Genomic DNA, 16662 nt, shown 5'->3' with positions numbered 1-16662 from the left:
CCTCTCAGGATTCCAGAGGGAATCCTCTCAGGATTCCAGAGAGAATCCTCTCAGGATTCCAGAGGGAATCCTCTCAGGATTCCAGAGGGCATCCTCTCAGGATTCCAGAGGGAATCCTCTCACGATTCCAGAGGGAATCCTCTCACGATTCCAGAGGGAATCCTCTCAGGATTCCAGAGGGAATCCTCTCAGGATTCCAGAGGAAATCCTCTCAGGATTCCAGAGGGAATCGTCTCAGGATTCCAGAGAAAATCCTCTCAGGGTTCCAGAGGAAATCCTCTCAGGATTCCAGAGGGAATCCTCTCAGGATTCCAGAGGGAATCCTCTCAGGATTCCAGAGGGAATCCTCTCAGGATTCCAGAGGGAATCCTCTCAGGATTCCAGAGGGAATCCTCTCAGGATTCCAGAGGGAATCCTCTCAGGATTCCAGAGGGAATCCTCTCAGGATTCCAGAGGGAATCCTCTCAGGATTCCAGAGGGAATCCTCTCAGGATTCCAGAGGGAATCCTCTCAGGATTCCAGAGGGAATCCTCTCAGGATTCCAGAGGGAATCCTCTCAGGATTCCAGAGGGAATCCTCTCAGGATTCCAGAGGGAATCCTCTCAGGATTCCAGAGGGAATCCTCTCAGGATTCCAGAGGGAATCCTCTCAGGATTCCAGAGGGAATCCTCTCAGGATTCCAGAGGGAATCCTCTCAGGATTCCAGAGGGAATCCTCTCAGGATTCCAGAGGGAATCCTCTCAGGATTCCAGAGGGAATCCTCTCAGGATTCCAGAGGGAATCCTCTCAGGATTCCAGAGGGAATCCTCTCAGGATTCCAGAGGGAATCCTCTCAGGATTCCAGAGAGAATCCTCTCAGGATTCCAGAGAGAATCCTCTCAGGATTCCAGAGAGAATCCTCTCAGGATTCCAGAGGAAATCCTCTCAGGATTCCAGAGGGAATCCTCTCAGGATTCCAGAGGGAATCCTCTCAGGATTCCAGAGGGAATCCTCTCAGGATTCCAGAGGGAATCCTCTCAGGATTCCAGAGGGAATCCTCTCAGGATTCCAGAGGGAATCCTCTCAGGATTCCAGAGGGAATCCTCACAGGATTCCAGAGGGAATCCTCTCAGGATTCCAGAGGGAATCCTCTCAGGATTCCAGAGGGAATCCTCTCAGGATTCCAGAGGGAATCCTCTCAGGATTCCAGAGGGAATCCTCTCAGGATTCCAGAGGGAATCCTCTCAGGATTCCAGAGGAAATCCTCTCAGGATCCCAGAGGGAATCGTCTCAGGACTCCAGAGAAAATCCTCTCAGGGTTCCAGAGGAAATCCTCTCGGGATTCCAGTGGAAATCCTCTCAGGATTCCGGAGGGAATCTTCTCAGGATTCCTGAGGGAATCTTCTCAGGATTCCTGAGGGAATCTTCTCAGGATTCCTGAGGGAATCCTCTCAGGATTCCAGAGGGAATCGTCTCAGGATTCCAGAGGGAATCGTCTCAGGATTGCAGAGGGAATCCTCTCAGGATTCCGGAGGGAATCCTCTCAGGATTCCCTGGAGGGAATCCTCTCAGGATTCCCTGGAGGGAATCCTCTCAGGATTCCCTGGAGGGAATCCTCTCACACGCAGAACTCGATGTACACAGCGCAACGAGTAACTTTCACGCAGCGACCGAATAGACAAAAGAATTTTCATGCAGATTTGTGTAACACCGGATCAACACAAAAAATGTGCTGATCCGGTGTTACACAAATCTGCGTGAAAATTCTTTTGTCTTTTTGTTCGCTGCGTGAAAGTTACTCGTGCGCTGTGTTGTTTCATTTAAGGGTGCAGGATTCCCTGGAGGGAATCCTCTCAGGATTCCCTGGAGGGAATCCTCTCAGAATTCCGGAGGGAATCCTTTCAGGAGTCCTCTCAGAATTCCTCTCAGGATTCCGGAGGGAATCCTCTCAGGATTCCGGAGGGAATCTGCTCAGGATTCCGGAGGGAATCCTCTCAGGTTTCCGGAGGGAATCCTTTCAGGATTCCGGAGGGAATCCTTTCAGGAGTCCTCTCAGAATTCCTTTCAGGAATCCTCTCAGAATTCCTCTCAGGATTCCGGAGGGAATCCTCCCAGAGTTCCAGAAGGAATCCTCCCAGGATTCCAGAGGGAATCCTCCCAGGATTCCAGAGGGAATCCTCCCAGGATTCCAGAGGGAATCCTCCCAGGATTCCAGAGGGAATCCTCCCAGGATTCCAGAGGGAATCCTTCCAGGATTCCAGAGAGAATCCTCCCAGGATTTCAGAGGGAATCATCTTTGAAGTTTTTTTCATGGTTTTTGTAGGATCAACAATAGATGTTTATATGATTTTGTTAGTGTTTTTTTTTTATTCCTTTTATGAGTTTTTTTCGTATACATCTAGAATGTACAATAGCATACGGTATAACGGCGAATAATAGTTTCGTTTAAAAGCTTAAACTCACAGACCAACAACACAAGCTCAACTCTCTTTTTAAGTCTCTGCTCATAATACAAGGATATTCGTCAGAGAAATACTCAATCCATGCTCAGTTGTGGTCTCTCGCTTTTCCAATAAAGCAGGTCCTCATCGGAGAGTTTTCCTCCACCGTTTTCCACACACAATTCCCAAACATAACAAAATTATCCTCAAACCACCCACTCCCAGCACCCAAGATGTCCTAGGAAATGGGGAGCGTCCCAGTCGTCGTCGTCGTCGTCCTGTGGCGTGGAAAATCTCGCCTCTCGTTTCGATGTGAGTGTGGCGTTTTTCGTTACTCGCCAAGCGTCATAAAACTGTCAGGACTCTACTGTCTACACTGACTGTGTTCCACTATCTACTCGGACAGATTTTTCCGGGCGTTCGGTTCTGGGTGATTCCGACGATTTCTCGGGGTCGGACGAAAAACGGCCAAATTCTGAATGGTGGATATCGCGAGTTTGTGTTTTTCGGTGCGATTTCGGCGTGCGAAACAATTGTGCTGTCCGGAAGTGGGCGAAAATAGTGAAACTTCTTCTGCGTGAATAAGCAATATGTGATGGATGCCACTGCCAACTTTTTTCTAAGTGAAAATGTGTGATATTTTGATGGAGCAGCTTCTCGTGAAATTTGACGACCACGAACGGAGTCAGTCAAGTGTGCTCGCTAGGAATTTATACTTTTCGAATCGTTTTTGAAACCTTTGGAGTAAGTTTTTTTCCACTTTAGTTTTTTCGTTGGTTTGTTTTTGGTTGTTCCAACATTTCCAAACATTCCTCAATCTCACCGTTTCGAAGCATTTGGTGAAAGCTTTGCATAGCTTTTCCACTTACATTGGAAGTCTAATTGTGTTTGGGTGGGTTGATTTAGGATGTTTCCATTCCAAAACATCATATCCTGCGGAAGGTGTTTGTTTGAGTGTATGCGTTGCGATGGCTGCACCCAATAACAGGAGTGTACGTGACAGTGTTGCCAACTTTGCAGAATCACATGGAAATCTATAAATAATACCATTCTAAAGCTCTAGAGAATTCCTGTGTGAGGATTCTGTTCGCCATCCTGAGAGGATTCCTATGGAAGTTTGGGAATATCATCCCTAAAATTATCTCTGCTTTCCAGAAAGAGGATTTCCCCTGGAATGCTGAAAGAATTCCTCCTGAAACACTGAAGTCTCTACGGTATCCTGAAAAGTTTCTCTTCGGAATCCTGAGAGGATTCCATTCGAAGTCCTGAGAAGAATCCACTCGAGACCCTGGGAGGATTTCTCTTGGAACCCTGAGAGGATTCCACTCGGAATCTTGAGAGGATTCCACTCGGAATCCTGAGAGGATTCCACTCGGAATCCTGAGAGGATTCCACTCGGAATCCAGAGAGGATTCCACTCGGAATCCAGAGAGGATTCCACTCGGAATCCAGAAAGGATTCCACTCGGAATCCAGAAAGGATTCCACTCGGAATCCAGAGAGGATTCCACTCGGAATCCAGAGAGGATTCCACTCGGAATCCAGAGAGGATTCCACTCGGAATCCAGAGAGGATTCCACTCGGAATCCAGAGAGGATTCCACTCGGAATCCAGAGAGGATTCCACTCGGAATCCAGAGAGGATTCCACTCGGAATCCAGAGAGGATTCCACTCGGAATCCAGAGAGGATTCCACTCGGAATCCAGAGAGGATTCCACCCGGAATCCAGAGAGGATTCCACTCTGAATCCAGAGAGGATTCCACTCGGAATCCTTAGAGGATTCCACTCGGAATCCTGAAAAGATTCCACTCGGAATCCTGAAAAGATTCCACTCGGAATCCTGAGAGGATTCCACTCGGAATCCTGAGAGGATTCCACTCGGAATCCTGAGAGGATTCCACTCGGAATCCTGAGAGGATTCCACTCGGAATCCTGAGAGGATTCCACTCGGAATCCTGAGAGGATTCCACTAGGAATCCTGAGAGGATTCCACTAGGAATCCTGAGAGGATTCCACTAGGAATCCTGAGAGGATTCCACTAGGAATCTTGAGAGGATTCCACTAGGAATCCTGAGAGGATTCCACTCGGAATCCTGAGAGGATTCCACTCGGAATCCTGAGAGGATTCCACTCGGAATCCTGAGAGGATTCCACTCGGAATCCTGAGAGGATTCCACTCGGAATCCTGAGAGGATTCCACTCGGAATCCTGAGAGGATTCCACTCGGAATCCTGAGTGGATTCCACTCGGAATCCTGAGTGGATTCCACTCGGAATCCTGAGTGGATTCCACTCGGAATCCTGAGTGGATTCCACTTGGAATCCTGAGTGGATTCCACTCGGAATCCTGAGTGGATTCCACTCGGAATCCTGAGTGGATTCCACTCGGAATCCTGAGAGGATTCCACTCGGAATCCTGAGAGGATTCCACTCGGAATCCTGAGAGGATTCCACTCGGAATCCTGAGAGGATTCCACTCGGAATCCTGAGAGGATTCCACTCGGAATCCTGAGAGGATTCCACTCGGAATCCTGAGAGGATTCCACTCGGAATCCTGAGAGGATTCCACTCGGAATCCTGAGTGGATTCCACTCGGAATCCTGAGTGGATTCCACTCGGAATCCTGAGTGGATTCCACTCGGAATCCTGAGTGGATTCCACTCGGAATCCTGAGTGGATTCCACTCGGAATCCTGAGTGGATTCCACTCGGAATCCTGAGTGGATTCCACTCGGAATCCCGAGAGGATTCCACTCGGAATCCTGAGAGGATTCCACTCGGAATCCTGACAGGGTTCCCCTCGGAATCCTGAAAAGATTCCCCTCGGAATCCCGAAATCACTCCCCCCGAATCCTGAGAGGATTCTCACCGGAATCCTGAAAGAATTCTCACCGGAATCCTGAAAGGATTCTCACCGGAATCCTGAAAGGATTCTTACCGGAATCCTGAAAGGATTCTCACCGGAATCCTGAAAAGATTCTCACCAGAATCCTGAAAGGATTCTCACCGGAATTCTGAAAGGATTCTCACCGGAATCCTGAAAGGATTCTCACCGGAATCCTGAAAGGATTCTCACCGGAATCCTGAAAGGATTCTCACCGGAATCCTAAAAGGATTCTCACCGGAATCCTGAAAGGATTCTCATCGGAATCCTGAAAGGATTCTCATCGGAATCCTGAGAGGATTCTCACCGGAATCCTGAAAGGATTCTCACCGGAATCCTGAGTGGATTCTCACCGGAATCCTGAAAGGATTCTCACCGGAATCCTGAAAATTTTCTCACCGGAATCCTGAAAGGATTCCCTCCGAAATCCTGAAAGGATTCTCACCGGAATCCTGAAAGGATTCTCACCGGAATCCTGAAAGGATTCTCACCGGAATCCTGAAAGGATTCTCACCGGAATCCTGAAAGGATTCTCTCCGGAATCCTGAAAGGATTCTCACCGGAATCCTGAAAGGATTCTCACCGGAATCCTGAAAGGATTCTCACCGGAATCCTGAAAGGATTCTCACCGGAATCCTGAAAGGATTCTCACCGGAATCCTGAAAGGATTCTCACCGGAATCCTGAAAGGATTCTCACCGGAATCCTGAAAGGATTCTCACCGGAATCCTGAAAGGATTCTCACCGGAATCCTGAAAGGATTCTCACCGGAATCCTGAAAGGATTCTCACCGGAATCCTGAAAGGATTCTCACCGGAATCCTGAAAGGATTCTCACCGGAATCCTGAAAGGATTCTCACCGGAATCCTGAAAGGATTCTCACCGGAATCCTGAAAGGATTCTCACCGGAATCCTGAAAGGATTCTCACCGGAATCCTGAAAGGATTCTCACCGGAATCCTGAAAGGATTCTCACCGGAATCCTGAAAGGATTCTCACCGGAATCCTGAAAGGATTCTCACCGGAATCCTGAAAGGATTCTCACCGGAATCCTGAAAGGATTCTCACCGGAATCCTGAAAGGATTCTCACCGGAATCCTGAAAGGATTCTCACCGGAATCCTGAAAGGATTCTCACCGGAATCCTGAAAGGATTCTCACCGGAATCCTGAAAGGATTCTCACCGGAATCCTGAAAGGATTCTCACCGGAATCCTGAAAGGATTCTCACCGGAATCCTGAAAGGATTCTCACCGGAATCCTGAAAGGATTCTCACCGGAATCCTGAAAGGATTCTCACCGAAATCCTGAAAGGATTCTCACCGGAATCCTGAAAGGATTCTCACCGGAATCCTGAAAGGATTCTCACCGGAATCCTGAAAGGATTCTCACCGGAATCCTGAAAGGATTCTCACCGGAATCCTGAAAGGATTCTCACCGGAATCCTGAAAGGATTCTCACCGGAATCCTGAAAGGATTCTCACCGGAATCCTGAAAGGATTCTCACCGGAATCCTGAAAGGATTCTCACCGGAATCCTGAAAGGATTCTCACCGGAATCCTGAAAGGATTCTCACCGGAATCCTGAAAGGATTCTCACCGGAATCCTGAAAGGATTCTCACCGGAATCCTGAAAGGATTCTCACCGGAATCCTGAAAGGATTCTCACCGGAATCCTGAAAGGATTCTCACCGGAATCCTGAAAGGATTCTCACCGGAATCCTGAAAGGATTCTCACCGGAATCCTGAAAGGATTCTCACCGGAATCCTGAAAGGATTCTCACCGGAATCCTGAAAGGATTCTCACCGGAATCCTGAAAGGATTCTCACCGGAATCCTGAAAGGATTCTCACCGGAATAATGAAAGGATTCTCACCGGAATCCTGAAAGGATTCTCACCGGAATCCTGAAAGGATTCTCACCGGAATTCTGAAAGGATTCCACCTCGAATACTGTAGAGGTGATTTTTGCCTCTTCAATTTTTCTCTATTTGGCAACACTGTCGCACACAGATCCATCCTTCATCGAATCTCAACTGACTACTGAGCAGATCCTGTTTTTTTTTCGACTGCCTCGAATGCCATAACACACAAGTTGTACTCTCGTGCGTGGCTGTACTACATTCTGTCACATTGTCACTGGCTGGCACACACAACACTACCCATCGCCGTGACTCGCAGATCCAGGATCGATAATTTCCCGTTTGCTTTTAGCCTACCAGCGCAACCACTTGAAGGGTTGGTTCCACGCTCTCTTAGGGCGTTTGCTCTCGCGTGAGAGTGGGAGAAAAAGGGACAACTTCACCCCCCCTTCCTTGCCGTCAGCCCGTCAGGATTATCGAATTGGGTGGTGGTTTTTGTGTGGAAGAATTTTCTCAGCTTTTTTACGCGGGGAGAGGATTTTTCATATTCTGTCTAGAGGGGACAAGCGCACTCCAACTTTTTTTTGATTCGGGTGGACAGTTGTCTTCTTGGAAAGGCTCGGAGAATTTTGAGATTTATTGCGGAGCTCGGATGCCGAGCGACTCTTGACACAGTTCCAGAATGGGGTTGAGTTTTGCTTGGAGGCAGATGTCTTCCGGGTTTTGGATGAAGCATCTTGGAAGATTATTTGATGCTTTTGTTGACTTTTGTGGAGTTGGGATATGTTGGAATTAATGGAAAGTATCTTCTTTTCTTTTTAAAAAGATCTTTTTTATATATATACATAATTTGATTTATTTTTCAATTACCTCCGAGATGCAATCTCGCTGATCAGTTCAGCTATCAGCGAGGTTGCATCGTGGCGAACATTCAAACGTATTCTTCAATATGTCAAATTTCTCTACAGTGTAACTTTGCAAAGACTGATTACTAGAGAAACTAGTGTGATACCTAAATCTTAAGAATGTCTAACATAAATAACCAACAAGTAATGGCAAACAGGCAACTGCAGCTATTGCTGGAGGACAATACCCTTAACGAAGACGACGAACCTTTGGGCACGGAGTTGAACGACAATGCCTACGCGCAGATCATGTCCGCAATACTGGCGTCAACCCGCCGTGCGTCGGAAATCGATCGTTGTCAGAAGCTGAACCGCGTCAACGCCAGCAAAACCCTCGACTGTAAGTTCGATCGCTTGATCTCCGAGGTCAGTGATCTACGGACTGCCATCGAAGAGAAGATCGACGTCATCAACCAGAAGATCAAGCAGACGAATCGACTGTTTCAGATCAGTCAGGACTACGAGAAGCGCTCGGCCAAGACTTGCGAGCTGGTTCTGATGGGGATCCCCTATCGGCGCGGTGAGAATCTACGGGATTACTTCGTGAAGATCAGTCGGGCTCTGGGCTTCCGCGATCACGAGATCCCCCTGGTCTACATCCGGCGGATCCTGAACAATCCAACGAGCCCCAGCGGTAGCGCAAAGCTCCGAGTCCCACACTACAGCCAGGCCATCCTTGACAACTTGAAGGTACGATCCAAGCCTCCGATCTATCCAACGCAGAAGACTCCCAACGAATCCATCATCGTGGTACAGTTCGTGTTCCGGAATGCCCGGTACGAGTTCTACCGGCGGTACCTGGACCACAAGGCACTGTGTCTACGCGACATCGGAATGGATAGTGGATCGCGGATTTTTGTGAATGAAAACCTGACCCGGTCCAATCTAGGCCTGAAGCAGGAAGCAATGAAGATGAAACGTAGTGGAAAGCTGAAGAATGTGTTCACCGTCAATGGGCAGATCTACGTGAAGCGGTCGAACGATCACCGGCCGGAGCTGGTGACCAGCACCGTGGACTTGCTGCTGATGGACGACGGCAAGATGAAAAGCAATAAGTATGATCTTGGTTTTTGAGATTTTCATTGTTCACAATTTTATATGAATAATAGCTGTAACTTGGGGCCAGATTTCCAAACTATCCTGAAGTACAGATCTTTGTGGAAATAAATCTGATTCAATGTCCTCGCGTCCACGTCCTTAAGATTATGTACAGTTCGAATCGATTTCGATTCCGATTTGATTTAGATTTCGATTCGATTCGATTTCGATTCGATTTCGATTCGATTTCGATTCGATTTCGATTCGATTTCGATTCGATTTCGATTCGATTTCGATTCGATTTCGATTCGATTTCGATTCGATTTCGATTCGATTTCGATTCGATTTCGATTCGATTTCGATTCGATTTCGATTCGATTTCGATTCGATTTCGATTCGATTTCGATTCGATTTCGATTCGATTTCGATTCGATTTCGATTCGATTTCGATTCGATTTCGATTCGATTTCGATTCGATTTCGATTCGATTTCGATTCGATTTCGATTCGATTTCGATTCGATTTCGATTCGATTTCGATTCGATTTCGATTCGATTTCGATTCGATTTCGATTCGATTTCGATTCGATTTCGATTCGATTTCGATTCGATTCGATTTCGATTCGATTTTGATTCGATTTCGATTCGATTTCGATTCGATTTCGATTCGATTTCGATTCGATTTCGATTCGATTTCGATTCGATTTCGATTCGATTTCGATTCAATTCCGATTCGATTTCGATTCGATTTCGATTCGGTTTCGATTGGGTTTCGATTCGATTTCGATTCGATTTCGATTCGATTTCGATTCGATTTCGATTCGATTTCGATTCGATTTCGATTCGATTTCGATTCGATTTCGATTCGATTTCGATTCGATTTCGATTCGATTTCGATTCGATTTCGATTCGATTTCGATTCGATTTCGATTCGATTTCGATTCGATTTCGATTCGATTTCGATTCGATTTCGATTCGATTTCGATTCGATTTCGATTCGATTTCGATTCGATTTCGATTCGATTTCGATTCGATTTCGATTCGATTTCGATTCGATTTCGATTCGATTTCGATTCGATTTCGATTCGATTTCGATTCGATTTCGATTCGATTTCGATTCGATTTCGATTCGATTTCGATTCGATTTCGATTCGATTTCGATTCGATTTCGATTCGATTTCGATTCGATTTCGATTCGATTTCGATTCGATTTCGATTCGATTTCGATTCGATTTCGATTCGATTTCGATTCGATTTCGATTCGATTTCGATTCGATTTCGATTTCGATTCGATTCGATTTCGATTTCGATTCGATTCGATTTCGATTCGATTCCGATTCGATTTCGATTCCGATTCGATTTCGATTCGATTTCGATTCGATTTCAATTCGATTTCGATTCGATTTCGATTCGATTTCGATTCGATTTCGATTCGATTCCGATTCGATTTCGATTCCGATTCGATTTCAATTCGATTTCGATTCGATTTCGATTCGATTTAAATTCGATTTCGATTCGATTTCGATTCGATTTCGATTCGATTTCGATTCGATTTCGATTCGATTTAGATTCGATTTCGATTCGATTTCGATTCGATTTCGATTCGATTTCGATTCGATTTCGATTCGATTTCGATTCGATTTCGATTCAATTTCGATTCGATTTCGATTCGATTTCGATTCGATTTCGATTCGATTTCGATTCGATTTCGATTCGATTCCGATTCGATTTCGATTCGATTTCAATTCGATTTTGATTCGATTTCGACCTTGATCTTCCATCATATCCTGGAATTTATCGCGTACAGAAACAGGATCGTTTGCTCCAAAATTTGAGATCCGTGTCGCTTCTGATCGTGATCAGCACAACTCCAACAGCAACTCATGTCAAATCCCAAGAAATAGCGCCAACCTGACATTGGTATTCCTCGCCGATAGCCATCATCAACCTAGCTAGAGCCAATCGAACGATCTCCTCCGATGCCTCGGCATAACCGAAAGCTCATAAAACAAAAATCAGGCGCATTCCTTCAATCACATAACAATGAGCCGCGCGCCAGTCGGCATGGGCCAGCAGCGCCAGCGGCCACTAGTTTTGCCTCCACGAAATATTCCAAAAATTCCAACTATTTACCTCGAACGGATGGACGTCGGGGACCGGGGGCATTTCTTGGAAACGGCGCAAAACTTTCTTTTCTCGAGCGTGGCTCGAAATATGATGTGGTGTGTTTTGCGGCGCGGTTTGTTGTTGTTCCCTCCCTCAGCTAGCTCCCTTCCTCTTCCACACATCCATAGTCCATATGCGTCATAGAGCTCCAATACAGACCTCGGGTCGGTGTTATGATATGCTAAATAGCCCAATTTGAATACCTTTCCCTGCGCTGATCGGTTGTTTTTGGAGCCACATTCCTAGATCGATTTGGTGAATGGGCGTAAGTTGCGGTCGTAAGTATGACTTTTACTGGTTGTATCATTTAAAAATCAAAATAATTTCAAATTTTCGTACGAAAATCAGCGTGAAATCATGCATAGACAGGTAATGCTACACAGTAAAAAAATAATTTTACACCTGACGTAAAATTCATATGTTGAAAGTAAACAGTGGAACAACATAAGCTTGGTACTGAAAATTACACTTCCTGTAAAATTAAGTCTAGAAAAACTCGTTTGAAATTTAGTCCTACAATGAAATTCACGTTGGTCGTTTGGTTATTTTTGGTCCAAAGATGCTCGTATATGTCAGGAAATTTTTGTCCAGGTGTGTAGATTTATTGTAGAATTACATGCATGTAATGTAAATTCCTATTGCTGTAGTGTAAGTTTCAGCCAATCATCACGTAATCCATGGAATCGAACCTATGGACTATTAGGGGTTTAATTGATGATTATGAAAAAAATTACATGATATGCGATGTAAATCTACGCATAAACTAAAATAACAGAATTATTTCACTAAACCATTTTATTTAATTGACTTTCTCAACTACCAATTCATAGATAATGAACCAGTTACAAGAATCAGTATCAAGAAGACATTCGTTGTGCAGATAACGGGCCTAAGTCTACTTTCGCCTCATTGGAAAGTCCATCGAGATTTGCTGGTGGATTTGATTTTGGTTTCGTCTACTAATTTGCGTGGAATGCCACATAGGGCAGGCAGGCACTGCCGAAGGAGGAGACCGTGATTACCATGCAACAATGTTGTTGTAGTTTTCTTGAATGAATCTCCTCCGTAAGAGGTGGATTTGGACGAGGGCACTTTTGGTGGATCAACTTGTGTTATGTATGATATCGTGGTCGGTTATCGTATAAAGATCCATGTCTAAACAGGTACGTTTCGACATTAATGTTGATGATAGGTTTTGGTCATATAAAACTGTTACGATTAAAATACATCTATCTCTCTCTTCTTGGCGTAACGTCCTCACTGGGACAAAGCCTGCTTCTCAGCTTAGTGTTCTATGAGCACTTCCACAGTTATTAACTGAGAGCTTCCTTTGCCAATGACCATTTTGCATGTGTATATCGTGTGGCAGGCACGAATATACTCTATGCCCAAGGAAGTCAAGGAAATTTCCTTTACGAAAAGATCCTGGACCGACCGGGAATCGAACCCGTCACCCTCAGCATGGTTATGCTGAATACCCGTGCGTTTACCGCCTCGGCTATATGGGCCCTGATATTTTTTTTCTTGGGCATTTCCCTATTTCAATGTGTTGATGTATTAAAATATTGAATTTCTCATTAATGTTTAGACTACTGTGATAATTTGAGAATCCACTTAATCATCATTTCCAAGCGAAATTTCACACTAATCAAACTTATTTTGTTTACCTGACGTGCATCCGACGCCCCTGTCATGAACTCAACCAAACTTGTGCATGCCAGCCGCTGCGAAGTCGTGTGCGAAATTCAACTGTGATGATAATGAATTTCGGCCGAGTCTAAATGGGTGCAAATGTCGCAATACATCAGCAAGTTGAAATAGTCAAATGCCTAAGAAAAAATTGCATTTTATCAAAACCATTGATGGTTTTATAGCATTCTTGAAGCTATCCTTAAAAAATTGAACAGTAAACAAAACTCTTAAATATGGGAAACATGATGGGAAATTATTTACCGTTTTCAACTAGCAATAAAACTGCCAGAACTCTCAACAGATGACGTTGCATTCGATTAGTATCGTCATCTGTTCCACAGACCGCACTTCTTTCGGATGAATTAGATGTCCATCCACACTACGCATCTATTGTATATGTAAAGCCTAGGCGAGAGAAATGTCTTCTCGTGGTGTAGTTGGCAACGAGACTGTCTAGCGAGAAAGAGTCGTGAGTTCGAGTCTCACCGAGAGGACGAGGTACTTTTTCGCAAATTCCATTCCAGTTTGTCCATTTCTCACTCACGCCAGTATTTGTAAAAAATATAGCTTTGGAAATTAACCCTCGAGCGGTCGCGCTGTTGTATTTTGTACAACACGTTGAAAAAATCTCGCTTTTTGTACTCCGCATTAGCGTGGTGCTGCAGGTAGTGGCCGGAAGGTTAGGTAAAACTTCTAAAATGTTACTTTGTAATTATTGCTTCCTACTAGCGAATGATATCTGTTCCTGAACTTTTCATGTCATTGGAAAAACTTCCCTGCACCTTTGGGTTCGATCAGGATTAAAAACTAAACTAAAACTAAAATTTTTTTTAACAAAAACACATGGGACAAACCCAGAATATATTCAAAGAATACACCAAACAGCTTAGCTAGAGTTTTTTCACATGGATTTGCCAACAAATACTTTGACATTTTCACAAACAGGTGTTTTCGGTATTTAGATTTGTTCCGTTATTGTCTAACGCCTAAATACAGGGTGTTAGGTTCCTGAGTGCAAACTTTTTAAAGGGTGTTAGAGGACCATAAATGGAGAAAAAAATTGTTCTACGCATATGGTCAAATCTTAACCGTTACGTAGTTATTGAACTTCCCATGTTTTTGACTCTTATTGCCTTAACTGGCTATAACTTGAAAATGGTCAAACTTATCGAAGTTTTTTGACCCTTATTCGAAAGATTATTGAATTTTCTATCAAATGGCATCTTTGAATCGATTGGTTTAGTTAAATAACTAAGTTTTCTAGAGCAAATAGCTCAAAAGTAGTGTGTTTTAATTTATTTTTGGCAATTATCTTTGAAAAATGCGTAATAATTTGAAATTCTTTCTTAGGCAAAGTTGTGGTTCCTGTTCCACTCTACAATTCGTTCTTTGACATCAAACTTCTATCTCTTATCGTTTTGTTGCAATTTCGATTTTAACATCGCATTTCAGATCATAAATTTGCAACTGTCATGGAAAGCACTTTTTTGCGCATTGTGCCGCACATTTAAATCAAAATTGCAAAAAAAAACGATAAGATCTAGAAGTTTAGTGTCAAATAATGAATTGTAGAGTGTAACAGGGGCCACAACTTTGCCTAAGAGAGAATTTTAATTTATTACGCATGTTTCAAAGATAATTGACAAAAAACAATAAAAATACACTATTTTTAGCTATTTTGCTCTAGGAAACTTAGTTATTTAACTAAACCAATCGATTCAAAGATGCCATTTGATAGAAAATTCAATAATCTTTCGAATCAGGGTAAAAAAAAACTTCGAAAAGTGTGACCATTTTCAAGTTATAGCCAGTTAAGGCAATAAGAGTCAAAAACATGGGAAGTTCAATAACTACGTAACGGTTGATATTTGACCATTTGCGCAGAACAATTTTTTTCTCCATATATGGTCCTCTATCACCCTTTAAAAAGTTTGCACTCAGGAATCTAACACCCTGTATATGCACAGAGCGTTCTAATGCACATTTCAATTGAACTCCCCAAATTCTCCATACAAACTTCGGTCATAAACTGTGAAGGCCCGGTCCAATATTCTATTCTATTCTATTCTATTCTATTCTATTCTAGTGCTTGCACAGCCAGTTTTGAAAAGCATCCTGGAAATATCAAAATTTCTAGTGAAGGCCCGGTCCAATATTTTTCAAAAATTCTTTCACTATGACACTTCTAGGGTCCCAAACCCCTGTTCTTTTTTTTTCTCATCCCATAACAAAATTTAGTGTTGAACGGTGTAATTGGGCGAGTTCCTCAGATTAAAATAAAAGACACCTACACGTTCAATGTATCAAGTAATATTTTCGTTATTTGAAGCAGTGGCGATTCCCTAACCTCAAATCTACCTGTGCACCAAGTATAAATTCTTGAATTTTTTTTAACAAATTTGCTTGTAATCATTAGAAAATGACGAGAATAGCTGCTTTCACTCATTCTAATAAATTCCCTGCAATTGCAAGTTTTAGGGTCGGTGCACAGGTAAAAAGTGAGGTTACGTGACGCCACTGATTTGAAGTAAGCATGCCGTACCAGAAGAACACGCCAAGAAATCATTCAATAGTTCTGGGTTATGAAGAGTTCTCTTTAAAAAAAAAAAAGTTTGGAGAAATTCGGATTCGCTAATTTTTCCAAAAAATAAACCTATTTTTCCTTCATTTCATTTGTGGGCTTCGTGGCCGTGCGGTTAGCGGCAGCAGTCGTCTAGGCGTATCGCAAGCCTCGGAGTGTGGGTTCGATTCCCGCTCCAGTCGGTGGAAACTTTTCGTCAAACGAAAAATTCATCACTGGGCCACTGGGTGTTCTGTGTGTGTTGTCCGTTGTCTAGTGTAAGTAATATGTTCAGTCTGTGCAGCCTCTGGCTGAAGACGGTGTGAATTGACTTTTTTTTTTAATTTCGGAAGAAATTTATCATTGAGTTTCTTCTGAGATTCGCGGGTTTCGTTAGAAGGTTATTCTGTCACATTTACCTTTAGGAAATCTCAATAAGTTTTTCCATGTAATCTTTTGGAACTCCTCGAAAACTACTTTTAGGTTTCTACAAGGTTTTCTCTCTGGGATTCCTCCAAGAATGTTTCTGGGATTTCTCTAGGTCAGGGGTTTTCAGACCTTTTGTCTCGCGGTGCACTTTTTGGGAACAAACTGCCAAGCAGGTGAACTTGATCAAAAATTGTAAAAGATGAAATTTTAGGATTCTCAAAGTCTATCTGACACAAGTCAATTCTAAACATTTTTGGACCAAATTCTTATCGAAGTCATCTGGTTTCTGGCGAAATTAGAATCAGTTTAATAGCAAAATTTCAGTGAATTTTTAGCAAGGCCTTCGACGAAGCGCTGTGATGATCCCTGGATAACTGGAATGTTTTTTTTTAGTTATTGCAGGGTTTCTTATTAGTATACTTGCAGAAGCTCCATGTGGAACTTCGATCTTGGATTCTTCTGAGAGCTTCCGTTAGATTGGCAATTTCTTCAGGATGGCTCACTGCGCATCTTCTCGAAGGAAAGAGTTTCTTCTGGGACCCTTCCAGAAGTTCATTCTCATAATCCTTAAGAAATTGCTTCTGGGGAATCCTCGGAAGTTCCTTCTGGAAGCCCACCTGGTGTTCCTTATGGAAATCTTCCAAAGCAGTTCCTTATAAGTAGCCATACTTCAGAAGTTTTTTTCTGAGAATCTCGCAGGATATTTCTAGCACCCC

At 43.6% G+C, this 16662-nt stretch overlaps 1 protein-coding gene across 1 annotated transcript in view; it reads left to right on the top strand.

The window, feature by feature from the left end:
• Positions 1-2781: 2781 nt before the first annotated feature.
• The window catches only part of LOC115254240 (serine/threonine-protein phosphatase 4 regulatory subunit 1), a 379001-nt gene continuing 365120 nt past the window's right edge, over positions 2782-16662 (top strand). The window contains exons 1-2 of the mRNA XM_062853320.1: positions 2782-3164; positions 8127-9118. Of these exons, the coding sequence (XP_062709304.1) occupies positions 8184-9118 (935 nt within the window). The 5' untranslated portion in view covers positions 2782-3164; positions 8127-8183. The remainder of the gene's footprint in view (positions 3165-8126; positions 9119-16662) is intronic.

This window comes from Aedes albopictus, chromosome 2 (genome assembly GCF_035046485.1).
Source record: "Aedes albopictus strain Foshan chromosome 2, AalbF5, whole genome shotgun sequence".
Classification (NCBI taxonomy): domain Eukaryota; kingdom Metazoa; phylum Arthropoda; class Insecta; order Diptera; family Culicidae; genus Aedes; species Aedes albopictus.
The sequence above is the reverse complement of the archived record's forward strand: the minus strand, read 5'-3'. Positions and strand labels throughout refer to the sequence as shown.